Raw genomic sequence first — 27,983 nt, 5'->3', positions numbered from 1 at the left:
CTGACCTGTCTTACTTGGCTCAGCAGAACTAAAATATTGTGGCGAGCTCAGACAAGGAGGAGACGGAGGTGTCGTTTGGTCTTGCTTCCCATGAGCTAGCCAGGGAGCACAGCCGTTTATTGACATCTGCAGAAGAACACTGCCGCTAGCTAACTGCTCAGGGGTCCGTTCTTCGTACATCGCTAAGTAAGTTAGCTGGATTTGATTGTTGACGATTTTGCGTGATCCTGGATCGTTCGGTTCCCCGAAGCTCATCCGGGACTTGCTGTCATAGCAACAGATCCGTAAGCGTAAACCTGCTCGGGAGCAGGTTTACTTTATGTAAACAGGATTAGATCGCGGCCACGCAGGTATGTCCGCTTCATTTATAAGAAAGCAACAGCGATATTTTACCACTGTTTTTCCATAAATAAATATTATCAATGTAACTAAAGATAATGCAGTATTTGATTCTTTTATTGATTTCATACAGATACATACAGGTCATTTCCTAAAAAAAGGGAAATGTACTATTAATCATTCTATTTCATGTATTTGATTATTTCAGATGTCATTCATATTTTAGAGTAGTAATAGTAAATTACTTCGTGTAATCAAGATGAGAGACCACGGCTATAAAAGCGAAGGTGGATTTGGGAAGTCTGTCGCAGCCATGTCCTGTCCGTATACGCGATCCACCCATTGCGGAAGGTGCAAGATTGATAAGGAGAGTTTTCAGAACTCAGCGTATATTGCGGGATAGACAGGATCCTTTAGCTCAGCGCGACAGTGTGCTCATAGAGAGATATCGATTTTCCCATGAGGGTATTATTTACTTAACCAACTTGTTGACGAGGGGGTGCAGGACCACCACCTGTCTTTTTTTGCTCTGCCCTTTTCTTGGTTGCTGTTATAAACAAACAAACAGATTATTTCAGGGTCTCTTTTCAAGAGACTAAAAGCAATATAAGTGATAAATATTACCATTCTGTAGAATATTCTTATATTTCACTTTTACTTGTTCCCATGTTCTAGTGGGTCCTGTCGTGGCTCTAATGTGAAAGAGGATATAATGTAATATAATATGATAAATTTACCCTACCGCCTACTGGTGTTGGCCAGAGGGGCGGATGGCGCGATATGGCAGCCTGGCTTCTGTCAGTCTGCCCCAGGGCAGCTGTGGCTACAACCGTAGCTGCCTCCACCAGTGTGTGAATGTGAGAGTGAATGAATAGTGGCATTGTAAAGCGCTTTGGGTGCCTTGAAAAGCGCTATATAAATCCAATCCATTATTATTATTATTATTATTATTATTATTATTATTATTATTATTAAATTACTTACGAGTTTAATTTGTCAGCAACTTTCTGCCAGCCCTCTCTCCTTGCTTTTGCAGCCTTTGCAGTGTTCCCTTGCGTTTTAATTAAACTCTGAAACTCCTGAAATCCCTCAATCAAGAGTTCTTGCTCTGCTGCCGAAAAATACCGAGCGCGCTCCTTCGACATTTTCGCCGACCAATCAAAGGGTTGCCGATCAATGTTTCTACTATTGATGCGTAGCCCCTGTTAAGCCACCCAGTGATCTCACATTACTTCATCCAGCTATACTAATCGTCAACAACAGGTGTGTTCGAAGAACCGGGATAGCGAGCTCAAAGTTAGCGCGATGATTTGATCTTGGATGTGTCATTTGATCTTGGATGTAGTAAGCGAGGTACGAAGAACGGACCCCAGCGCGGCAACAGCACAACAACAACAACACACAGGGCGCCCTCTGACCCCGGAAGGACACACCGTCGCAGCGAGAGGGCGTCACCCGTCACTATGGCAACATAAACAAAACATAACTGTACAAACAGAACCCCGAACAGCCCTGACCCGCTACATAGCCCACACCTAAGGGGTCAGACGACCCCATTACCGCACACAAAGTCCTGCAAATGTCCAAGTGCCTTCTTTTGGCGCACCGGCCGGTCACGACCGGCGGGGGAAAAGTCACTCGGGTCAGAACATGGGGTGCCACCATCATCCCACTTCTGACACCAATGTGGCGAGCTCAGACAACGAGGAGACGGAGGTGTCGTTTGGTCTTGCTTCCCGTGAGCTAGCCAGGGAGCACAGCCGTTTATTGACATCTGCAGAAGAACACTGCCGCTAGCTAACTGCTCAGCGCGGCAACCGCACAGCAACAACAACAACAACACACAAGGCGCCCTCTGACCCCGGAAGGACACACCCTCGCAGCGGGAGGGCGTCGCCCGTCACTATGGCAACATAAACAAAACATAACTGTACAAACAGAACCCCGAACAGCCCTGACCCGCTACAATATGCTGCTGAGAATATAGCCCAGAAGAAGCGTATAGTATAGCTTTTATTTTGGAAAGAGCCATTTCTCTGTAATAAACTCTCTTTTCCAAAGATGAGTGATTCCTCAATCAGATACAGGTGTTACCGCGCCAGATCCGCGGCCCCGAACCGTAGTAAGGAAACCTCTGGCAGTTACTTGAAGGTTCCGTAACTGACTCGTAGCCGGCAACAGCTTACTATACAGGTCAACTCCGCTAGCAAAAAGATCGAAGGAGGCGTAGGAAACTGCTTCACCGAACTTTATTTCTTCTCTAAGGCACGAACACCGCGTACAGTGGGCTGAAACAGTTTACTCACAGCGAGCATCGCCGACACAACTCTGGCTGTCGAGGGAGTTATTATATTCTTTTTATTTATTTTCTTTTCGTCTCTTCTGTAGCTAACCGTTACTTTTCCCCTGCTCCGCTCTCTCTCTTCACACACACACCAGGCAGTCCCGCTACACACATCCCGAATACATTTCCCATCAGGCTTCATCCTTAAAGGGCCATGCCTGTAACACAGGGCTTGCAAAATCGCTAGCCCGACGTCCCGGGGCTAGCGATTTTTCCAGTCGTACTACCAAAATCTATCTCTGCCCTGCCCGTCGGGCTATTGTAGGAAGGAAAAATATATGTCAATGCTTTTGCATTCTTTCGGAAATGTAGCTGGGTAATTATGTCATTGCCATCGGTGAGCCACTGTCAATATGTGACATATTCAAATCGCGTTTGAATTTGCGCTTGTTTTTTGCTTTCACTTTACAAATGTCCAGGTGCCTTCTTTTGGCGCACAAGTCACTCGGGTCAGAACATGGGGTGCCACCATCATCCCACTTCTGACACCAATGTGGCGAGCTCAGACAACGAGGAGACGGAGGTGTCGTTTGGTCTTGCTTCTCGTGAGCTAGCCAAGGAGCACAGCCGTTTCTTGACATCTGCAGAAGAACACTGCCGCTAGCTAACTGCTCAGCGCGGCAACCGCACAGCAACAACAACAACAACACAAAGGGCGCCCTCTGACCCCGGAAGGACACACCGTCGCAGCGAGAGGGCGTCACCCGTCACTATGGCAACATAAACAAAACATAACTGTACAAACAGAAGATTTCACTTGTCATGTTTGCATAGTAAGCTAACGATTGATAAGACGATGTCAGAGGAATTGGTGCGCAAATTATCATCACTCACCAATCAGTGCTGTCGCTCTCTATACACAGTTTGCGCGATTGCAAAGTGAAAGCAAAAAACAAGCGCAAATTCAAACGCGATTTCAGTATGTCATATATTGGCAGTGGCTCACCGATGCCAATGACATAATTACCCAGCTACATTTCCGAAAGAATGCAAAACCATTGACATATATTTTTTCTTCCTACGATAGCCCAACGGGCAGGGCAGAGATAGATTTTGGTAGCCCGACTGGAAAAATCGCTAGCCCCGGGACGTCGGGCTAGCGATTTTGCGAGCCCTGTATCTGATTGAGGAATCACTCATCTTTGGAAAAGAGAGTTTATTACAGAGAAATGGCTCTTTCCAAAATAAAAGCTATACTATCCGCTTCTTCTGGGCTATATTCTCAGCAGCATATTAAACATATCAGGTCCCCATAAGAAGAATCATGTGCTAACGGCTGACTCGGGTAAAGTTTGTAGCATGCGTGCTTGTTGTTTTTGTCTGCTTCCACTTGTCTTTGCACTAGGATGATGTCGGTGTAAATGTCCAGTCATATTTGTTGTGTTCCCACTAGTGCTGTCAGCGTAAATCTCCTTGAAATGACGTTAACGCCACAACATGGCAAATCTCTGTTAACGAGCTACCGCGGATCGCCCGTGCATGGGGCTGGACGGCCAACACCTTAACGTGCTAACTGCGCTAACACACTAGCTCCCACCCATGTAATTGAGCTTTGCGTGGTACATCCAACATATTGTTTTATTTTACTCCATGACGCGCTTAACTTCAGGGTCATATGTCACATGAAAACCAAAATAGTTCCAAACGCCAGATCTGAATGAGGGTGGGGGAAGTTCAATTTGCCATGTTGCAAGGAGAGCTTAACTTCTGTCTTGCTAGCTTGCCCTGCGTGAATCTGCGTTGGACTACTCCGCCTAGGCTGCACTGTCGAGCGCAGATCCACTGAGCGCTCAACACAGACAGCATCGTCAGAAGGAAAGTTGATAAAATAAATTAAAAATTTATTTTGTATTGTTCGATACATATGGGTACGAACCGAAAGCACTGTATCGAACGGTTCAATATCGATACGAGTATCGTTGCACCCCTAGCTCTTATGCATAACTTGGTTGCAAACATTGGCTAATTGAATTACTTCCCTTCCTATTGGCTTGAAGCGATCTGGCCTTTCTCCTCTGACCTCTGGCGTCAAAAAGGCACCTCTCACAAAGAGAAATGCTGATCACTGGAGATTTTCTCTTTTCTGGACTATTTTCTGTAAATATATAGTTGTGCTGGAAAATCAAAGTAGATGAGCATTTTCTGCAGGATTTTTGTGGCTCGAGAGATATGGCTGAGTTGTCTGTCAGTCTGAAGGTTGGTGGCTCGATCACCACATCCTCCAGCCTGCATGTCAAAGTATCCTTGTGTAAGATACCGAACCCCAGGTTGCCCCGATACATTCATCTGAGTAAGAATGTGAGATTGAATGTTACAGAAGGCACTTAGGCACAGAATAAAGCACTTTATGAATGTAGGTGTTTGACTGGGGGAGTGAGGCTTGTAGTAAAAAGGTGAGTGAGTAGTAAAAAAGGGCTTTGAATGCTCAGTTAGAGTAAAAAAGCTGCATCTAAGCACTAATCCATTTACCATTTTACTGAAATACCCTGAAATACAGCCCACCTGACACCAACAGCCACTTTCAAAGTCACTTAAATCACCTTTCTGTTCAGTTTGAACTTCAGCAGCTTGTCTTTCATTTCTACAAGCCTAAACGCTTTGAGTTGCTGCCATGTGAAATTTGCTTTAACAAGCATTTGAATCAGTGTACCTAACAACGTGGCCAGGGAGCATATTAAAAAAAAAGAAGTAAAAAGGTCATGAGGGAGGAAATTAGCAGCAGAGCAAAAACATCGCTGTACCAGGCTGTAAACATGTTAATTTCTGGTGTTAACAAGGGAGCCTATTTGGACTGACTCATTTTTGGAGCCAACCTCAGGAGGCTATTTCAGTAACCGCAAGTTGGATAAATTTTTTTCTGACACGTGGCATTAGGTGAGACGTGTCGCCACATTTAATCTTGATTTATGCAGCAACAATTTTATCAATTAATTTTAGTTAGCCAGGCCACAATTACATCTGGCAGCTGGAGCATTTCATTAAAAATTAATTCTTGCAATGAGTTTCTGTGGCGTATCCTGTTTTAGTTTAGTCCCACCACAATAACTGTAGTAAGCATTTATAATATTCCTGCATGAATTGACAAAAGAGCTGGTTCAACTGCATTCTGATCCCTGGTGTTCCTCATACAGTGCAAATATTGCTTATAAACATTTAATGGAAATCCTTGGTGGTTGGGGGTGGGGGGGGTCAAGCACACACAGGATGGGAATCATGAGAGGTGTTGGGCTTAGTCAAGGTGAAATCTCCTACATCTCCTGTTTTCTAACTCAGTGTGTTTGCTGTACCTGCTAAATCTCTTCTGCCCGCCAAAACCCAACCAGCAAAAGTGTAGCAGGCAGGAAACAGAACAGAGAAGCTAAACACTGAACATTCCTGTGTTCACAGTGCAGATGTAATGCACACACACACATGCACAAACACACCCGCAGCTACAAAAGAAATATACTGTACCCACACAGGAACACGTGGAAGTTACACAAGAGCTAGGACATAAACAGACACAGACTCAGTAGACAGCTATGTATGGAAACCCACTCCCCAACCCTCTGCGCTCACATGCGCCTTCACTCTCGTACCAGTTGGTTACACAAATGCTCTGTGATTGGCTTGAGGGGGGCTTGAGGGAGATGAGACCTAAAATAACTTCAAAATCCTAATTGGATCGGAATGGGAAGTTTGGGTAGAGAACCATTCGAGAAAAGATGACAACTCCCCTCCACCCCCACCCCACTAATAAAAGTGATGAGAATAGCCTGTGCATTGTTATATTCTTTTACTCCTTGCTCCTTCCAGGCTGTAGTTTTGCTCTAAATTCCTAGTTTGCAGACTTCGAGTTGTTACATTTGTTTGAATGTACTGTTTTAGGAATTAAGACACTGGAAAAAAGCCTTTGCAGAGATGCACATACCTCAGGAAGTCTCTTAAGGATGCTGAATTTCAGCCTCTCATTGGCATCACTGTTGTCCAAATCTAAACACACAGAGGAAACAGAGAGATGACATGTTGCTAATTAGTCTACTGAAGACAAACCCCAAATGCTAGAAAAAATACCGCAACACCTCACTTGAAATAAATGCAAATATCACCATCAAGATTTCCACAATCCTCAGCACTCAGTCTAGACGGCATGTAAAACTCTTCTTAATGCTCCTTCAAGTGCCGCATTTATTACAGGAGATTAAAACGAATAGAAAATATAAATAAATAGACAAATATCTTGATGCATGCTCAATCATCCAGGTAAGGAAATCTAAAAAAGCTCATTCTGTTCATCTGGATGTAGCGTTTTCAGCGGGAGAAACGTTTCGTCAATCATCTATGTCACTTTTTTAGTCTCAGTTGAATCCAGCTTTTCCCAACCTAATCTAATAGGGGACAATTAAAATTTGATGTTTACCGTAAACCTATGCATCAAGATCACTATCAATGGTCCTTGATCAGTGGTTGATCAGTCGATATGACAATTTGCATATTAATGATGAAGAAACTGACCTCACAGCCCATTCTTCGTCAGTGGGAGATGAAATGTTTCTCCCACTGAAAACGCTACGTCCAGGTGAATAGAATTAACCTTTTGGGTAATAGTAAAATATATTTTACTTATATTTTACTTTGAAACAAGCAGAAAAAGCTTCACACGTGAGTACTAATTACTAATTTAATTCTTAGAACCACTTACGACAGCAGTTTCAGCACAGATATAACTCCACACATTCCAAGCAGCAAAGCAATATTAATTCCTAATAAAGTTAACGATACTTAAATAAATAAAACAGCCAATGTGAAAATATGCAAACGTGTGGCTAAAATCATATTATTATTAATGTGCATTAAACTTTATTATAGTAGCTGTTATAAAGGAGCTGTGGAAGCACTTAGACTTGCACTTTGGTGCAATCAGTCTTTGACTGAAGGTTCTGCTGTTGATAACCTCCAGGGCATGAGGCAGGTGTGTAGGGTTGATCATAACTTATTTCAGCTTCTGGAGCATTTTTCTCTCCACCACCTGCTGGACTTGGGACAGTCCAGCAGGATCCAATTATTTCACACATTGCTCTTAAATGGCACGCAGAGGTGGAACTACAGAGCTCTGCACTGCACCTAGAGAGTGCAGTACCATGCCAAAGCTTTCATAGGGCTGAAGTTGGTGGGTGGTCAGCCCACCATTTATGGTTTGAGCTAAAAACCACTGGATGTACTACCACTAACTTTTATATAGTTAAGTGGCAAATTAAGATGGTAAAACCTGCTTAACAGCAGGATTTTAGCATTGCCATTCTGAACACAGCATTCTAATCTTACAATGTTGTATATCTAGAACATATATACAGTATATTGACTGGATGGTGTGGAATAAGAAAAATATTTTACTGCTACTCATACTCATCATTATCACCATTGCATTAATTAACTTTGCATTAAGTCATTACCATTACATTAATCAAATTAATCATCATTTCAGTAAAACATTTATTGAAGCTGTTGGCATTACATTAACCTTTTTATTACAGGTACAGCTAAGATCATTTTACACACATTGCACTTTGTGCTAATTAAAGAGTCAATTAATTGGAGGTTGTAAGCTTTGTTTGGCGCGATGTCCAGACAATCTATTGTGTAAGTGACTTGGAGCTATAGAAGGTTAAAACTGCGTACATGCCTACAAAACACATATAATACATATAATCTAGAAACAGGCTTGAGTGAAGGCCTGAATGTATCCGGCTTCTTGTTGCATTTGAGTTTTGCTTAGTAACAGGTGACAGAAGATGGGCCAAAAAGGAGGACCAGTCCCTGGGAAACGTCAGAGCCTGGATCCATCGCCACATTTGGAGAAGATGCTAGAGAGGGGAACTTCAGTGTCTGCATTTATCTCTTAAAATTGCTCATTGTCTATAAAACATGCAAATGATGTTCTTAAAATACAAATTATGTTCTTGTACAACACGAGAAGGGGCGTTAACCAACCCTGACATTATAAAAGCAATCTGAAGTGTATTTTTGGGTGGAGAGCTACATCTGATGTTTTGCAGTGTACATCTTCCCACGCGTGTGTTCAATAAACTCATCTGTTTGATTGCATCCTTCTGGGCTTCTGATATTTTGTTTTGGTTCTCAACATCACGAATCGGGACAATGGGGAGAACTTTCAGTAAAAATATACTAAGAACATGACGCAGAGCCAATTACACCAACTTTGAATACATTCAGACTGTTTGAAATATTTCATCTTCAGATATTTTACCTTGGAGTACACATTGACAATAAACTGGACTGGGCTAAAAACACCACAGCACTTTACAGAAAGGGCCAGAGTCGTCTCTATTTTTTGAGGCGACTGAGGTCCTTCAACATCTGCCAGAAAATGCTCAGGATTTTCTATGAGTCTGTTGTGGCCAGTGCGATCCTCTATGCTGTTGCATGCTGGGGGAGCAGGCTGAGGGTCGCAGATGCCAACAGACTTAATAAACTAATCCGCAAGGCCAGTAATGTTGTGGGGATGGAGCTGGACTCCTTCAAGGTGGTGTCGGAGAGGCGGATGCTGTCCAAGTTAAAGACAATGTTGGATAACACCTCCCACCCACTCCATGACATGCTGGTCAGTCACAGGAGCACGTTCAGTGAGTGACTGAGATTACCGAAAAGCACCACTGAACGACACAGGAAATCTTTCCTGCTTGTGGCCATCTCCCTGTACAACGCATCCACTTAACACACTGGTTACTGCTACAACTACACGTTTCTTTTCCAGCTATTTATTTATGAGTGACTTATGTATGTATATATATATATATGTATATATTGTACTATTCTTAGTTAGCGTATTGTCTGTCTTGTCTTGATGTTGGTTTATGTTGGTTTATAATGGAGCACTGTAACAAAAAATAATTTCCCCCAGGGATCAATAAAGTATTCTGATTCTGATTCTGATTTTTGGGTCTGTTGATCTTTGTGACAAGTCAAAAATGTTTGGCCTTTAAACAATGCGCTCTTCATGAAGTCAGATAACTGCAGCATCTCGCAAACATGCTCCCTTATTACCCACAGCTCTGTAGTGTGACCTCTTTAACAGTTTCAGTGGTTACGAGCTACTTTACTTTACATTTAGGTGGCATTCTGACATAACAGGTGTGTGTTTGTCCAACTATTCCTCATTTCAGCTTTTCATCATAATAGAATCAATCATTTAAGCAGCATGTATATGTAGCTGAAAATGATTTACCGATTACAGATATAAGTTGACGCCTATCTGGTTTGAGTCATTATCTTTGATTGAGCTTCAGTTGGCTTGCAGCAGCAGGTAGCAGCAGGAGGTAGGTTCATTAAACACACCTCACTGAGGAGTGAAAAACACACAGTTTGTCCCAAACCTATACTTCATACTGATCGTGAGAAAGGTTTATGATTAAACGAAAAAACACAAACAAACATAGATCACCCACTTTTGAGAGTGAGTTGTTGTACTCGCAATGCAAAGCACAAACTACGTTTTCCGTTCACAGCACTGTGAGAGGTTACAGTAACCTGTGGGAACATACAGAAAACCAGAAGTACTGAAACTTTAAAAAGTCATCTTGTTTCTGTTTGCAAAGGTTAGCTGGCAGTGACAGTTCAGTAAAGTGAAGTGAAAGTCAGTTTTAAGAACATCTAAAGGTATTTTGAGGCACTAGTTGTGTCAGTTCCTTTTACTATAAAGCTGTTATGTCATGTTGATTTTTGTATTATACATACATACGTACTTTTATAGTTTTTATACAGTGCATTGGTGCGTATAAACATGGTGAAGACGCTTCAAGATCATAGGAAGGCACTTGTTACATCTAAGGTATCCAGAAGAGCATCTCTGAATGCACAGCAGCAGTAGACCGCACACCATGTGAAACTCTTGTCAGCAAGGAATAAGAAACTGAGGCTACTGTTTGCATAGGCTCACCAAGATGGGACAAAGAAGATTAAAACAGAAACGCCGTTTGGTCTGATCGGTCTCAATTTCTGCTGCAACATTCGGACTATATAAAAATTAACAGTATTAACAGTTCAGGCTGCTGCCGGTGGTGTAAAGTTGGTGTAAAGGTGTGGCGGATATTTTACTTCGAACTCTTTGGGTTCCTTTGTACTCATAGTGAATCGTTTAAACACCACAGTCTACCTGATTATTGTTGCTGACCATGTCCATCTTTTTTGACAATATATTTTGATGGCTGCTTCCAGCACGATAATGCAACATGCCACAAAGCTCAAGCTCTTACACCGGTTCCTTTAACATAAAAATGAGTTCACTGTACATAAATGGTGTACCTAGTTAAGTATATATATATTAAATGCTAAAAATGCTGTGATGATTGCAATGTAGTGCATACTGTGTACAATTAGTATTATGGATTTGGGACATATCCATAAGTCCTGGTGAGTTGCTAGTTTAACTGCTAGGCAAAGTATTTCAAAAATGTATTTTATCTGCATGAAAGCTGGTCCGCATGTACATCTGTTTATCACTGTATGAACGTTTTCTAGGTTTCTGGGGTAATTCAGAAAGTAGTTTAGAGCAGCTGTGATCTGTGGTGACAGTGGTTTTCAAAATGGCAAATATAATCAGTTGCTTTACTGACTGAAAAGACAAGCTTTTTATATCTGGTAAAGAGAAGTAAAAATGTGTAGTATTTACAGTAAAGCAGTTGGGTATTAGATAAAAGTAAATAAACACAGAAGCTTCCTTTCACAGATATGGATTAAACCTAATCCTAGAATAAATACTTCTTTTTCTACACTTAATCCATGGCTCGCAAAACACCTGCAGAAATCTACAGCCACATTAAAAACTCTGAGAAGTTGTGTTCCTTTGTGCTAAATGCTACTGTCAACACACGGACAAGCAGTCTTTCTTTTTTTTTAAAAAAGGCAAACTTTTGTTCCTCAAAAATAATACACAAAAATAATACACTGTATAAAATGTAAATTATGTCATCATTCCCACCTTCATTGTCACCTTCAAATACTCCTCGTCACTGGGGTTTCTACTCAGGAGTGTCTTTCAAAGGACATTTATGGATGCTTGTGGGTTTAAAAAGGTCTCTAATTAATTTCAATCTGAATGAATTTGCAACAGACAGATTCAGCCTGTGTGCAGACTGTCTGGCATATGTCTCTAAGAGATTTCTTCCCAGGATCTGCAGGTGATTGTAGTGTAGTAACAATTCTGACCCACATGGGAGACCCACACTAGAAGAAATAACCCTAAAAGTTTGGTAAAAATATAAACACAAGGCCTTGTTGAATAATGTACTCTGGGCAGACAAATCAAAGATAGAACTGATAGAAAACACACAGGGGAAGATTTTCAGGAGGATAAACTTATACCAACTGAAATGTATGGAGGTGGTGGTGCTATGTTTTGGGTCTCTTTGCTTCCTCTGGGAGTGGACTGTGAATGAGCTATGAATTCTGCATTAGATCAAATACTTTTCAAGAGTGATATGCAAAAATAAAAAACTTTCCTTTTTACATAATTTGTGGTTATATTGCTTCTTGTCACTAGAAATTGCTAAAGGACACTGACTTGTGACTGGCACATCCTTCGACTGTCTTCTTATGTACATGCAGCTTAACTTTAAATATCCCTTGTGAAGTATTATACATAAACAAAAGAAGAAAAAGAAGAAAAAAGCTCTTGTTTACATGTGATTTTTTCCCCCCTTAAATATACCTCAAGACCACAAACCACTAGGGTGTGTGCAAAACAGCAAGTAGGTCACACACCTGAGTTGGATACAACATGGGCTATACCTCTTTCAGATCTAATTAAGTCTCACTGTTGCTATATCTTTCTCTTTCAACTTCACAATGAATACCGAAGACCATTCCAACACCTCCTCCATCCTCTTCTTTTTACCTACATTCCACAACTGCTTCTTTTCAGAATCGTGCCTCGATCCTTGGTACATTGCTGCTGGTGTGGTTATTCTATTAAGCTCCATACTCGGCATCTTGGCAAACATCAGTGTGACAGGGAAACTCATTCAGAATTTGCGCGGTTCCTCCATGTCGCAGCACCTCATCTTCAACCTGGCACTGTCGGACCTCCTCTGTCTGCTCATCCTGGTGGTCGGCAGCATCGTTTTCTGGACCGGGCTACATTTAAACCATTCAATCTGTCAACTTCTCGTTTATCTCTTATTTTTCTGCAACACCACCAACTTAAACGTTCCGGTGCTGATAAGCATCCAGAGGTACTACCAGGTATGTATTTATCAGTCCTTTAAATATGTTGTCATTTTTTCTGAAAATAAGATCACAAGTAGGACTTTTGTTTGAGTCAATTAAGAGTGTTTCTTATCTTGGGAAATAAAAAACAGATGTACAGTACTGTCTATAAGTACTGTCTAAAAGAGCCACCGCACATTTGTTTATATTTTCCTTCCAATGAGCCAGACTTTCCTAAAGTTTTTAATGTGGTCTTAATCAATTGTTTAAGGCTTTCTGAAGGTCTTTCAAAGTTTTTCTTTGGACATTGGCAGCTTTTCATTTACTTTCAGTCCATTTGGGATTGTTTTGCTTTATTGTTTTTTTAAATTTAGCCTCTTAACACTGATCTTTGAATCATTCAAGCATATAAAGGTTACAGGGATGAACCAGTGCTGTGTCTACACATCACAAAAAACTGAGCAAATAACCAGTTTTTATCTTTGGGTACTTTGTTACAAGCACAATCACAAAAATGCATCATTTATCCCCATTCCTCTAGTTGAATCTATAAAAAAATACCAACAATATCACAGTTTGACAGGCATAAAATAGTAATATTGCACCAACAATGTGATTCCTAAGATTTGTTAGATGAAATCTATATAAACTGAAAAAGTGGAGCACAAAAGTGAAAGTGCTAAAAACTATCATCTACAGATGATATTTGAAAGTCATGTCCTTAAGATATAGGGGGGAAAAATCCAGCAAAGACCTGACACAGGACCTGAGAGATGCATCTGGCCCTTTAGTTGATTTATTCACTGAAACCTCATCAGAAATAGTCTCAGGTGGCTGTCAAGAAATCATTCTTAAGGAAGGGAAACAGGGAGAAAAGCCTGAGGTATGCCAAATTACACAAGGACTGGGCTGAAAATCAGTGGCCACATGTACAACCTTGGAATATTTTTGTTCAAATCATCCTCAGTATATTCAGAAGAAGAGGTCAAAATGGAGGTACAACACTGAGTGTCTACAGCAGCTGTAAAACGCAGTGGATCCCTTATCCCCTGGTTTGGAGATGGATTTTTTTCAAAATTGGTGGACTGAAAAATACAAAAAAAGATACCACCGGATTTTGATCCATCGTGAAATACCATCTGGAAAGAGTCTGATTGGCAGCAGGTTCATTTTTCAGTACGACAACAATCCCACACCCACTGCCAATGTAGTAAATGCAAACCTGTATAGAAAACTGCGCAATGGAACACTATCAGTCATGGATTGGCCTCCAGAGCCCAGACATTAGCATTTTTGAAACAGTGTGGGATCATGTTGACAGAGAAAAGAACAAAAAGGCAGCCAACATCCAAAGAAGAGCTTTGAATGTCCTTCAAGAATCCTGGAGAACTATTCCTGAAGACTACTTAAAGAAATTACAAGAAAAATTTCCTATGAGTATTCAGACTTTCAAGCTCATTAGATTTGTAGAGCGTTTTCCATTGTTCACATACATTAACCTATTATTCTTTAAAAAAAAAAAAAAAGGAAAGAAAAGAGAAAGGTAGCCAAATAAAAACAGTAAAAGAAACAAATGAAAATCTACTTTGGCATTCTTACGCCAAGCCAAGCCCTTCCTTTGGCTCACATACGTGTAAAATTATTTCCAAAGTGAAGCATTTGTCATGCTTCCTACATGACAGAGTCAATAATATTTATTCTTCCAGTTCCACTACTGTAAATGGAAGAAAGAATAATCTTAATCTCCTCCTGGTTCCAATATACTGTACATACATTCCAATAAAAACCCCATTGAGACGAGATAAACTTTACAAGAGAGAATAATCCCTGCCGCTCAGTAATGTACCTCACTGGTCCCACCGGCATTTTAACCAGATATGGTCTGTAACAAATAAGCCAGCAAGACAAAGCTAAACGAGAAAGCCAAAAGACTCCCCAGTGGGGCGCAGGAAAGCTGAAGGAAAGGCGAAGGGGAAGAGCCGTATTGCATGAGGTGAACGTCATATTCTGAATACACAAACACTGATATCGCTAAATGCATCTTATATTCCCCTGAGGATACTATTATAACCCAATTTCCATTCATAAACCCACTTTAAAATCGTAGGAGCTTGTCTTCGTATCATTATTAACTTTTCTTTCTTTCTTACTTGTTTGTCCATGCGCACAATGCAAACAGAAACTTCTAATATTTAATCCAGCACAGTATTGATGATGCCAATTTGATAAAATGTATATAAATGTAAAAAGAAAAAGGTACAAGCTTAACAAATAGAACAATACCCTTTAAAATATGCCACTGCAGGCAAGATTTAAATAACAGTGACTATAATTCTTATTGGTGTGGGGATTAAAACCACTGATCACATAAAGGTAATATTTAATATTACACCAATTCTTCTAGAGAATGAAATCCAGATTGAATGGGTGGGTGTGGGCTCAATACCCACGAACACATCAGTGAATGAAAAATGCAGCAAACTTTAATCTAAAAATGTCCTTTTCATTTGCCAGGTTCTGCACCGTGAGAAGTGGATCGAAGTGACCCCGACACAGCAGAAGATTTTTTTGTCCTCTGTGTGGCTACTCGGAGCCCTGCTTGGTATATTTTTCCTAAGTGAGGTGAAAATTAAGAAGTGGACGGATAAGGGCTCCTGCGAGAATCTCAGCTTCTCACCGGTACAAGAATGTATCTACATCACATTCACAGTTATCAGCCATGTCGTCTCATTGACCTGCTACTCACTACTTGTTAGAGGGATCAACCGAATTCAAATCTTTGATAAGAAAAAGCTGAGGATTACCAAGTTATTTCTTCACATCATCGCTGGTTCCCTGGTATTTGCTGTCATTGCTCTGATGTTTCGCACAGCGTATGTGACTGTGCGTCTCGCAGCACCGGAAAAACTGCTTTACATCAGCAAAATGTTCATATTTATGGAATGTTTTTACTTTTTCAAGCACTCTCTGAACCCATTACTGTATTACTTTGCCTCTCTACATGAAAGCACCGATAAGGAAATCCGCTTCTTCATGTCTCTTGATGACAGCTCCTAATATGTTCTCCCATATTTTTGGCCTCCTCATTCTAATGTGGCCTGATAGCCATGAAAACTGATGGAAAAATATGGATCCTTTGTATGGACAAAAGAATTTGGATCTTTTTTACTGGACTGTGTGACTAAATGACTAAATGTATCAAGTTAAATACTAAAGTGACTGATTAGCTCATTTTCCTGTGGTATGATTATTCTGCCTTCACATTTTATCACCCATTAGGCTGGAGCCTAAATCCAGGTTACACCCTGGACAGATCGCCAGTCTATCGCAGCGCTAACACATAGAGACAGACAACCATTCACACTCATATTCATACCTACAGCCAATTTAAAACCCAGTTAAGTTAACTCATCTGAACTGTTGGAGGAAGCACGGAGAAAAAACACCCAACTACAGGGAAACAAGCTAGCCAGTGGATTCAAACCCAGGACCTTTTTGCTGCAAGGCAACTGGACTGCCACCACCCTGCTCTACAGTTTATTACATAATATATAATAATGTAGCAATGTATGTCATTGCATGGCCAAAACACTGTACCACATCCAAAACTAATAGATAGATCTGTTATTTTGGTTCTTTAAATCTCAAACTTTGTTTGCTTCACTGAAAGAATGGACACATAAAAAAATAAAACGATCTAATAAGGAGATCTATTTGGAGATGAGACTTATTGTGTTTTGAGCAAATAAAATCAGACTTTTAATGTTTATGGTGCATTTATGTGCTGTTTAATGAATGCGAAATATGGTTCTGACTCCAAACACGTCACGTGAACCCTCTCTAACTGAGTGAGCAACTTAGAAAGACTGCAAAATGTTTTGTTTGGTTGATAATCAACTTTTAATTTTGATTGGTACAGAATTTTGGACCAGTATTTATTTTCTAACGCAGCTTTGGGTTGTAACTGTTAGCCGCACTAGGCACAGACAAGTTATTTTTAACAGCAGCAAGTAGAGCAGCAATATTTATTTATCACAGGCTCTAAATAGCTAACAGCATGTTGTTTAAAATACAAAACATCTTTGTAGTATTAATGTAGTTTTATGACACGGTAAACTTCCTGACTTCAAATCTCATAATCCCATATTTTATTTACAATAGAACATCAAAACATGTCGAACAATTATTTAACAAAAGTCTGTATTTATCTGGGAACTGAGGAGATCAGCTGCTGGAATTTTGGGAGAATATTTTTCATTTCATGTTGTTTTCAGTGGGTGAAAGGTCTGGACAGCAGCCAAGCCAGCTCAGCGCCCTGACTCTTCTACTACTAAGCTATGCTGTTGTAATAAATGCAGCATGAGGCTTAGCGTTGTATTACTGAAACGTGCAAGGCTTTCACTAAAATAAATGTTGTCTGGATGGGAGCATATGTTGCTCTGCATTTGTGGATGGCACTGTGACAGCAAAAGTTCTTTTTGGGGGGATGTGTTGCTGCCATCAGATTCTAAATGAGCTAATATTTGTCATGCAGTAGTAAAACGTTCTAGTTTAAATACTGTCTGTGATTCACTGTGAACAAAATGTGGTTTCATGAGGTTTGCAAATCATTGCATTCTGTCTTTATTTGCATTTTACACAGCGATGATGACAACCTGAGAAGAATGAAAAGTTACATTTATAGTGTTAGTTTGCAGCTTAGCGTGTTAACATTAGCACTAAATGCAAACTGCACTTAAGGCTAAATCAAATGCATTAACTACACTGAATAGTCACTTTATTAGGTACAACTTGCTAGGAGCAGGTTTGACCTCTTTGTTCTGATGGTGGATCTAATTCTAACGACTGCGAGTTCAGCAAATTCACTGTTATGCTCAAGAAACCAGTTTGAGATGATTCAAGCTTTGTGACATGGAATGATATCCTGGTGGAAGAAGATGGATGCACTGTGGTCATAAAGGGATGGGCATGGTCAGCAACTATATTCAGGTAGGTTGGGCATTTAAATGAGGCTCAGTTGGTACTAACTGTGCCAAGAAAATATCTTTACACTGTAATCAGCAGCCTGAACTGTTCATATGGGATGGGTCAGTTCAAAGTTTGCTCATTCTCCTCTGACCTCAAAGAAGGATATCTGTATATCTTCTCTTTTTTACGAAATCAGTGCAAAATTAGAAACTTTTGAGCACTTAATACAAAAGAGAGCAAGCGCCTACCCGTCATGAGGCGAGACACAAAGGTCTCGGTGAGCTGCAGGAAACCGTGGTCAATGTACTGCAGAAAGGTGTGATGAGGGAGGCAGCGCACAGCAAACACGGCAAACAAGGTGTGATAGCCTGGAGAAACACAAAGGAGGCATCTGCTTTTTATGTTCCTAAATTCTCCTGCAGGCTTTTTAGCCCGTTTTCATGTTTACCAGTTTTATTTGTTCAGTCTTTGTATTGTATTGTAAAAAGCCTGACATAAAACAAATGGAACAAAGCATTCAGCTGACTGCTCAGCTTCAGAGGAGTGCATTTCTTACTTTTATTTACCAAAGGGATACACGCTCAGTATGCCTGCTGCGTTACACTTTCACTTCATTTAGACACATTTAAACCTCCAGCCTCAGTGTTAAGGGTGTGTTGACGTCTCGCATTCATCATCTCCCCCCCCCCCCCCCCCCATTCCCTTACAGTTTATCAGCACAGAAAGCCTTCGCTGGTGCTTAGGCTCCAGAAAATTTGTCCAAATGATTAAAATGCATTCACACTTTCTTACTCATGTCTGCATATTGTTAAATGTTTAACATATTTTTGGTTACATTAGCGCAGAGGAAAAACACACACATTGTTACGCTGGCTGAGGCAGAGGCAGACCGGATTATAACAGCTAGTTTTAAAGTGTGTGATACCGGGTGGGAGGGGCAGGCAGAGACTCCGGGTGGATTCCAGGATCCGAAGCATGAAGTGAAAGACGGACCACTCGGCCGGACTGCCCTGCTGCGTCCTGGAACGCACGCACGCACGCACACACGCAGACACACACACACACACACACACAATTCAGATAAGAACATTACATAAGGTGAGTACACATGTGATGAGAGGTTAACACAAATACACACATGTGGGCACACACGTGACGGGGAATGATGGTGCACACATACCTCGAGATGATTGCACACCTTTAGTCTGCACTTTATATTACATTAGTTGGAAACATGACTGATTTGTACTCACAAGCACAAAACACGAGGGCCGAGTTTGTACTTCAGCCAGACTGACTCCAGCACGTGTCTGATGAGCTCCAACTAAACACACAAACACACACAGACAGAGACACACCTTAGCGTTTGAGCCGCATATGCTCGATTAGATTCAAATGAAATGAAACTCGAATGATTTGTGAGCCTGTAAACTTTTGCGCAAAGCAGGGCGTTTTATCTGAAAAAGTTTCGACATGTTTTTCTGCTGTGGCGACAGTGATGTTCGCTTCATGGAAATTTACACTTGTCCTATGATCAGTTTCCTCACTTCTCCCTTTTTTTTTCCTACTTCCCATTTTCATCTCGAGTAAACAAGTGCAACCCCAGTGCACCAGGATGTGAACACGTTTCACACTCGCCCATATTATTTCGCCACACGCTTGGGATCATACGAACGCACTCGACCCGTCCTCAACGTGTCGGCCCGTACTGAAAGATTCATGGGCTTTTTTCCACAGGTGATCACTCTTTCACTTGTACAATAACAGGAAAAACGATCCATATCCTGGACACCAGTTGGAAACCTTCCGCCAGCTGCTCCAAATGCCAGCAGCCAACATCCTCCACTCACCTCGGGGTGGGAATTAGCTGCACTTATGTAACAGACGAACCCAAAAGTCAAAAAGGTGTTCAGGATAAACATAATAATAAGCTCCTCTGGGCTTTTCCCCCCCACTTCTTGACGATGCTTTATTAAGTTTTAAATAATGTTAAACTTACCCCTGCACCGTCTGTGCTAAATAACACCATAAATCCCCCCAAACTCTGTATCTTTAAAAGCCATGAAAAAATATGAACCCCCCGCTAAGGGTGATAACAATTTTAAATGGAAACTATGACAAAGGAAAACTATTATTTTTGTATTATTACTTTTTTTTCTAGTTTCCATAGTGGATTTAAAGGTTTTGAATGAATTCTGATTTAACTTTGCAGGGTGGTAGAGTAAGGTCATTTTAACAAGCCATTAAAATTTGGCAAGGTCTTCAAGATCAACCTAATGATTTATTGGTTGAAAATCGACAAAAAGCCTTACAAATGTGGTGTGTATTGTCAACATATACAGTGGGGCAAAAAAGTATTTCGTCAGCCACCGATTGTGCAAGTTCCCCCACCTAAAATGATGACAGAGGTCAGTAATTTGCACCAGAGGTACACTTCAACTGTGAGAGACAGAATGTGAAAAAAAAAATCCATGAATCCACATGGTAGGATTTGTAAAGGATTTATTCGTAAATCAGGGTGGAAAATAAGTATTTGGTCAATAACAAAAATACAACTCAATACTTTGTAACATAACCTTTGTTGGCAATAACAGAGGTCAAACGTTTACTATAGGTCTTTACCAGGTTTGCACACACAGTAGCTGGTATTTTGGCCCATTCCTCCATGCAGATCTTCTCGAGAGCAGTGATGTTTTGGGGCTGTCGCCGAGCAACACGGACTTTCAACTCCCGCCACAGATTTTCTATGGGGTTGAGGTCTGGAGACTGGCTAGGCCACTCCAGGACTTTCAAATGCTTCTTACGGAGCCACTCCTTTGTTGCCCGGGCGGTGTGTTTTGGATCATTGTCATGTTGGAAGACCCAGCCTCGTTTCATCTTCAAAGTTCTCACTGATGGAAGGAGGTTTTGGCTCAAAATCTCACGATACATGGCCCCATTCATTCTGTCCTTAACACGGATCAGTCGTCCTGTCCCCTTGGCAGAAAAACAGCCCCATAGCATGATGTTTCCACCCCCATGCTTCACAGTAGGTATGGTGTTCTTGGGATGCAACTCAGTATTCTTCTTCCTCCAAACACGACGAGTTGAGTTTATGCCAAAAAGTTCTACTTTGGTTTCATCTGACCACATGACATTCTCCCAATCCTCTGCTGTATCATCCATGTGCTCTCTGGCAAACTTCAGACGGGCCTGGACATGCACTGGCTTCAGCAGCGGAACACGTCTGGCACTGCGGGATTTGATTCCCTGCCATTGTAGTGTGTTACTGATGGTGACCTTTATTACTTTGGTCCCAGCTCTCTGCAGGTCATTCACCAGGTCCCCCCGTGTGGTTCTGGGATCTTTGCTCACCGTTCTCATGATCATTTTGACCTCACGGGATGAGATCTTGCGTGGAGCCCCAGATCGAGGGAGATTATCAGTGGTCTTGTATGTCTTCCATTTTCTGATGATTGCTCCCACAGTTGATTTTTTCACACCAAGCTGCTTGCCTATTGTAGATTCACTCTTCCCAGTCTGGTGCAGGTCTACAATACTTTTCCTGGTGTCCTTCGAAAGCTCTTTGGTCTTGGCCATGGCGGAGTTTGGAGTCTGACTGTTTGAGGCTGTGGACAGGTGTCTTTTATACAGATGATGAGTTCAAACAGGTGCCATTCATACAGGTAACGAGTGGGGGACAGAAAAGCTTCTTACAGAAGACGTTACAGGTCTGTGAGAGCCAGAGATTTTCCTTGTTTGAGGTGACCAAATACTTATTTTCCACCCTGATTTACGAATAAATTCTTTACAAATCCTACCATGTGAATTCATGGATTTTTTTTTCACATTCTGTCTCTCACAGTTGAAGTGTACCTCTGGTGCAAATTACTGACCTCTGTCATCATTTTAAGTAGGGGAACTTGCACAATCGGTGGCTGACTAAATACTTTTTTGCCCCACTGTATCTATACAGATTTAAAATAATAACTCACATTTGACCTCTAACATTTCCTTCAAAAGACTGATGTGAAGGCCAAAATGGTAATATTACTATATACAGCTATATAAAACTGTGTCTTACTGCCATTGTTTGTATTAACAACATATAGACATAAAAGGAACAATATATGGGGATTCTAACGTTACTTTTGACCTCTGACCTCTTCTTCAAGGTCAAATAAACCTTCAGAAAATGTCTTTTATCTTTAAAACTGTTCTTAAAAATTCTACTGCCTTTGTTTGTAGGGGCAACATTTTGGAAACCATACTGCTGTATAAAGATTCTAAATATCACATTATAGTTTGCATCCAAATATCAGGTCATAATTGACCTTTGACCTCACTTTTACATTTCGCATCTGCCTTTCTTTCATGCTGCTTAGTCAGTTAGAAATTATCTGATAAGCTACAGTTATTCATGTCCATGTTATTTATGAATCGATACCTATGATCTACTCCTACATAATGTTTGTGTAATTAAAGTAAACATCTGTCATGCTACCCTTATTAAAGATCATTTAAAAAGAACAAAGAAAACAAATGAACATATAAAAATACAATATTATCTGCTTTAAAGTAAATACTGCTCAGAGAGTGAGCTGCTTTGGTGGAGGGCTGAGTTCTCAGAGTGCTTCTTGTTTGGGGATTTATTTCTTTATTATCTTTAATTTCTTTTAAATCCTTTTTCCTCTCCGTTTCTTTTTGAATTTTCTTAAAGCCCATTTTGTCAGCACTGTAAGCACAAATTAGGAAAGGAATGCCCCAAAAGACCATTGCATTCATCACGCATTTCAAAGTATTTTTCTCCAAAAATTCGAAACTGTACTCGGTTGTCAACCTTTCAAACAAAACAAATTCCTAGAAGCTCAAGCAGCTCGTTGCTGATGCAGGAGCAGCGTCTTTGTGGAGAAAACGGTCAAACAAAAGGCAATCAAGTGATTTAAAGGCACACACACAAACACAGTTATCCCTCTGCGGCCTTCTGCTCCAATTTATAAAGTCGCCAATTTGTCTTAATGAACCTCGGCCCAGACAGGAAGCTGGATTTACCCGTGTAGGTCTCTTGTTAGCAAAAAGTTTAGTAACCTTGGGTAGAGAGCAACTTTTCTACTGCATAGTAAGTATATTCCAGCCTATTAGTTGCAATACTTTTTTTTTTTTAGCAATTCATATTCGGCTATTAGTGTGGTTGTTCTTTGCCTTGACATTGGCTGTGTTATAAAAAGGAATGCATCTCCGTTGTCTGTGGCAGCGGGGACAGGAAATAAATAACTATGACAATAATGTACTGCCGAGCTGTAATCTATCATAACAGAAGTTCCCCAGCTCTTAAAAGCTGTAATCTTTTTCATTGCCAACTTTTCCCCTGTGTCAATGTAACCATTAGTCTCAATAAGCACCAACAAGAAGGGGAGATGTTCTGTTTTGTAGTACCACCCTGAGTTTTTCAAGCATGAGTCAGCTTGATGTGAGTCAGTTAGTGAGCTTAAAGTCAAAAGCATCTTTTAAATGAGTCCGTCAGCCAAATGTTCACTTTCATGCAACCAAAGAAAAGAAATTATTATTTAAAAAATCATTTTCATTCCAAAGGCGCAGGTTAAAGCTCAGGAGCCCACCATACCAAGCTGAGCCATCGACAGATCCTACTGTGAGCAGATGAACAGAGAGGATTTCTTCTTTTATTTCTTTTTTTTTTTTATACTCTGTTATTTACAATTCCACAACGTAATGTCCCAAAACATAATGCATCCTGCTTTCAATTCACTTCCCGCCTTACCCTTGGCCTGATTTAACACTGTTGTGTTGATGTATGCTGTATGTCTGCTTTCAAGGGGCTCCTAACTGTGAAGGGACTCACCCACCAGGAATACTAAAAACTGACTTTACAGAGCCAAGAACCTCTATTTGATACTGAACACAGGTTGAGAAAGTCTTTCCACTTGGATGTGCAGATCCTATCTGCACGAGCTGTACATTTTAATGAAAATTTTATTTGTGCTTTGTGTAGCAAGTCTCAATAAAAACGGGGAAAATTTTCTAAAACTCTTCTAAACAACGATTTTATTCACAATAAAACATAAAAACAAACACATCAAATGGTTAAATTGAATATATACTCCATTATAAGAAAAAATACTGGGCTTCGTATAGTAATTAATTTAGTTATTTTTACTGTCTTTTTGTATTTTGTGCATTTAACTGCTGAAAATACTTATTAAATATATTTGGGGTTATAAAATAAAATGTTATGTTCTAATTATTTTTCCCATTTCTACTCTAATAGCGCTCACTTTGACAAGCTCATTTTTTCTATCGTGATCCCAGCTGCTGTGAAGGCTTACCCAGGCAATGCAATTATCCAGCAGCTACCCCCGCAGGTTTGCTCAGTGCTCACAGTGACGACTTCATCATGGATAAATTCCCCAGTAATACTGATTATTGCCATTATGTCAAAAGAAGTTGTTCATGCCATTTCAGAAGTATCAGTTATATTTAAGTTTTTTTATTTCCTGGTTGCAAAGAAAAAGACCATGGGAACTTCTTGTTATGCCAAACTTTAGAGATTTTACTGAATTTACCTTTTTCCCCCCAGAATACCAGGAGAGCGATCACTGGAGTTTAGTAATAATGAATAAAAAAGAATACATAATAAATAAATAGTGATTTTTTTGTTTGTTTGTTTTCAATGCCGTGACATTTTCAAAATAAAAGCCTCAAGTTATTTATTTGCTGCTTAGAAGGTGTTTTAGAAGAAGCATTACAAAATTAACACATCCTGCAAAAATCTGATTTTCAAAATAAAATATCTGACTTTCAGTTGATGTCAGCTTATCAGCATGCCTTATGGTTGCCAAACAAAAGTATAATAGTATGCTTTTTTAATAATAAAAGACTACTATTTAAATTGGGCTTTCTTAAATGTTAGAAGTACCTACTATTCTATATTTACTACTATACTTGCTACAACTTTTTTGAAGCTGGTACTTTTTCTAATGAAATCAATGGACAGATGTATTTTGCTGACATGTCACATTTAAAAATGACAAATGTGACTACTGATCTGCAAAACAAATGATGGCTTTCTAGTAAAGTGGCTTTTTTAGTAGCTTTACTTCCCTGAACTATATTTCTAACACTAGAAGCATTTCAGCTACTTCCAGTGGGAAGTAAACGGTATTTTGTAAAGCTAGTTCAAAGCAGTTTTTCCATCAGTGCCTGTTGAGCGCTGATCTCTTGACACGGTTCAATGTCTTTATAAACACACATCAGACACAATAGACAGTCCCATCAGTTGTTTCATGTAACTCCAAAAATCAACAGGTGTCTGCAGCGCACAAAGAAACACCAGAGAAAAAATTTAGTCACCCCCCCCCCCCCCCCCCCCTTTTTTTTAGAGTGGATTTATGGATTTAGCAAAGGGGTCTTTAGAGAGAAGTGATGGCTGCTGAGAGGACTGTAAGTGCGACCTGACAGCTTCTAGAGGGGTTTTCTAAAATGGATAGTCAAATATTTAGTTATAGTGAAAATTCTCTGACTTATACACTGTGTAATCTTTGCTGGGAGTGTGACGATACATCCCCCAAAAAAGGACAAAAGTGAAAAATCTTTTAAAAAAAAATAGATCCAAAAGGATATACAGAGCTCCTAGACCTCTCTCTCTCTCTCTCTCTCTCTCACACACACACACGCACACACACACACACAAACACAATGTGTACTAACCAGTTTGGCTACATAGCTGACAACCAGCGAGTCAATCTTTTTCTTCCCCAGTTGAGGAAGGTGTCTGCTGAGGTGTTCTCGAAGCTTGTCAACTGTCTGGGATGCAAAAAAAATACACAAATTAACTTCTGTGCATGTATGTGTGTGAGTGTGTGTGAGTGTGTGTGAGTGCCGTCAAGCGAAAGTTGGTGTGTTTTAAGCATACTTTGCAGTGCACTCAGCAGGGTCAAAATGAGTTCACCTCGAAAGCTTCCCTCAAATATGTTATGAAATTGATTTAAGCATGGAAAGGAAAGGAAAGGGGTGAGCAGAGACGAAAAGAGTGAATGGCAAGAAAAGGAAAGAGATGGGCTAAAACATGTGAAAATGGAAGAAGAGATGGAGGGCAAAAGAGAGGAAGATAGCAAGACTGGGTCATTCTAAGAATAGCTAAAAGACTGCTTGCATCTCTACAAAACTCCATTAAATTGAAGCTATCTGCTCTTTGGAAACTATGCTGAGCACAGGGAAAACTAGGCGATATGAAATTGTCCATCAAATGATGTACTGTGGGGGGAAAAAATGCAGGACAGGGACCTTAAGATGGCCCTTTTTTAAAGTGTTGACTCATCTGAAGCAGAACGGGAACTTCACCTTAAAGATGACTATGGAGGACAATAATTGGTTGTCAGCATTTCACTATAGATTTTTGGTGGCCTGTATGTCAACCTACAGTGTAGGAAAAAAAAATACTACAAGGAGATGTTAAGCTGTAAAATAAACAATCTGAGACTTTCACATGCATTTTACAATCAACTTGTTTTTTACTATACACCAGTATAGTTAGTGTTGGCAGGGGGATAACACATCTATTACACATCTGAACAGATCAGATGCAGATCAGGACGATACTGTTGACACATGCTTTACCAACTAAGCCTCTGCTGCAAATATACACTCATGGACCACTTAATTAGGTAAAGCTGTGGAATTTCTTGTTAATCTAAATGTCTAATCAGTTGATGCTGCTGAAGTTGAACATTTAAGTGACAGTGGGATTGGCCTGTGTGAGGCTAATCCCACTGTCACTTAAAGTCACTGTAAACCCAAGAGATGGACCTACTGGGACCATCTCTTGGGTTTACAGAAAAAGTCCAAAAAAAAAAAAAAAAGCAGCAGTTCTCTAGATACTAGAGGTCAGAGAAGAATGGGCAGACTGCTTTGACCTCAAAATAAATAACTCAATTAAGTAATCAAGGCATGCAGAAGAGCACATCTTAATGGACAACAAGTCAAACCTTGAAGCAGATGGGCTACAGCAGCAGAAGACCACACCACTGTCGTCAAAGAACGGGAAATTTAGGTTATAATTTGCACAGGCTCACCAAAATTGGGCAATGACTGTAAAAATGTTTTCTGATCTGATGAGCCTCAAGTTCTTCTGCAAGGATTTAGTGCAAACAACAGGAAAGCATGGATCACTCCTCCCTTGTATAAGTGGTTCAGCCTGATGGCGGTGGTGTAACAGTGTGGTCTTATTTGATTTTAGAAATACACTCCTAAAACCTCATTAAAAGATCATGACGAGCAAACCAAGGAAAAAGGATCTCCCCGAACTGTTTCCTCAAATTTAGAGACACACTTTTTTAACCCTCTCGAGGCAGGCGTTGCAGATTTGTAACAGTTAAAAACTAACAACCTGATTACCCCGCATACATATTTTATGAGTTTTTTTTACTCAGAAGTACCACTGCAGGACTTGGTTGTGCATTAGCAACAAAAAGTTTAATTTGAGCCTGAGAGGGTTAAATATCACCGTCTGCGTAGTAACATTAAGCTTCTTTTTGGTAGTAACTGAAACTCCCCAGCAAAAATACATCAAACGTACTTCTGGACATGAAGTCCACTTTATTTGTATGTCTGCGAAGATGCAGCTATTGACCGCTCACTCACCAGGCCTATGAATGCCCTCTGTTGATGATCCTCCTCCTGGAAAAGCGGCACCAGCTTCTTATCTAGAAGAGAGCAGGCAATAGTGAAACGTGTGCGCATAAAAGGGGCGTTTGAAGATAGCTTTGATGCTGAAGCGATGCCAAATTAATCAAGCGCAGGTAGGCACGTATGTGAGTCCTGGAACATCATTAAACAAGCCATCAGTAGAAATGTAAGAAACCAAAAAGTCTGATTTCTTCATGGCTTTTAAATTTATAATAAAAAAAGAAGCTGAATATAAGATATTAATAGATTCTTTTTGAGCATTTTTTGCTTTAAAAATAAATCCCAAACCTTTGGGGATTAAGAAGCTGCAGTCCCGCCATGTGTGTGTGAGTGCGAGAGTATTTTGGCATGGTGAAGTTGTTTCATGTCAATCTCACAAAAGTGGACCACACTGCAGCTTTAGATGAATTATTACATGCGTGCATACACAAATACACACATCTTTTGA

General features: G+C 40.3%; 2 protein-coding genes across 2 annotated transcripts in view; one reads left to right on the top strand and one right to left on the bottom strand.

Moving 5' to 3' along the window:
- gsap (gamma-secretase activating protein) overlaps positions 1-27,983 on the bottom strand; it is a 56,028-nt gene that overhangs the window by 6,151 nt on the left and 21,894 nt on the right. The window contains exons 24-29 of the mRNA XM_086269078.1: positions 27,491-27,552; positions 25,559-25,654; positions 19,108-19,178; positions 18,780-18,874; positions 18,103-18,222; positions 6,594-6,655 (exon numbers count right to left, since the gene is read on the bottom strand). Of these exons, the coding sequence (XP_086125204.1) occupies positions 6,594-6,655; positions 18,103-18,222; positions 18,780-18,874; positions 19,108-19,178; positions 25,559-25,654; positions 27,491-27,552 (506 nt within the window). The remainder of the gene's footprint in view (positions 1-6,593; positions 6,656-18,102; positions 18,223-18,779; positions 18,875-19,107; positions 19,179-25,558; positions 25,655-27,490; positions 27,553-27,983) is intronic.
- Positions 12,527-16,415, top strand: LOC147310430 (uncharacterized). The gene is made up of 2 exons (XM_086270240.1): positions 12,527-12,922; positions 15,401-16,415. Exons 1-2 carry the CDS (start codon positions 12,527-12,529, stop codon positions 15,941-15,943), a joined length of 939 nt encoding a protein of 312 aa, XP_086126366.1. The 3' UTR covers positions 15,944-16,415.

The sequence above is a fragment of the Aulonocara sp. 'chitande type north' Nkhata Bay genome, linkage group LG17 (genome assembly GCF_057382095.1).
Source record: "Aulonocara sp. 'chitande type north' Nkhata Bay isolate Kocher_YH1m ecotype deep benthic linkage group LG17, A_spYH_male_GT1.1, whole genome shotgun sequence".
Taxonomy (NCBI): Eukaryota; Metazoa; Chordata; class Actinopteri; order Cichliformes; family Cichlidae; genus Aulonocara; species Aulonocara sp. 'chitande type north' Nkhata Bay.
This window is presented reverse-complemented; position numbering and strand designations above follow the sequence as displayed.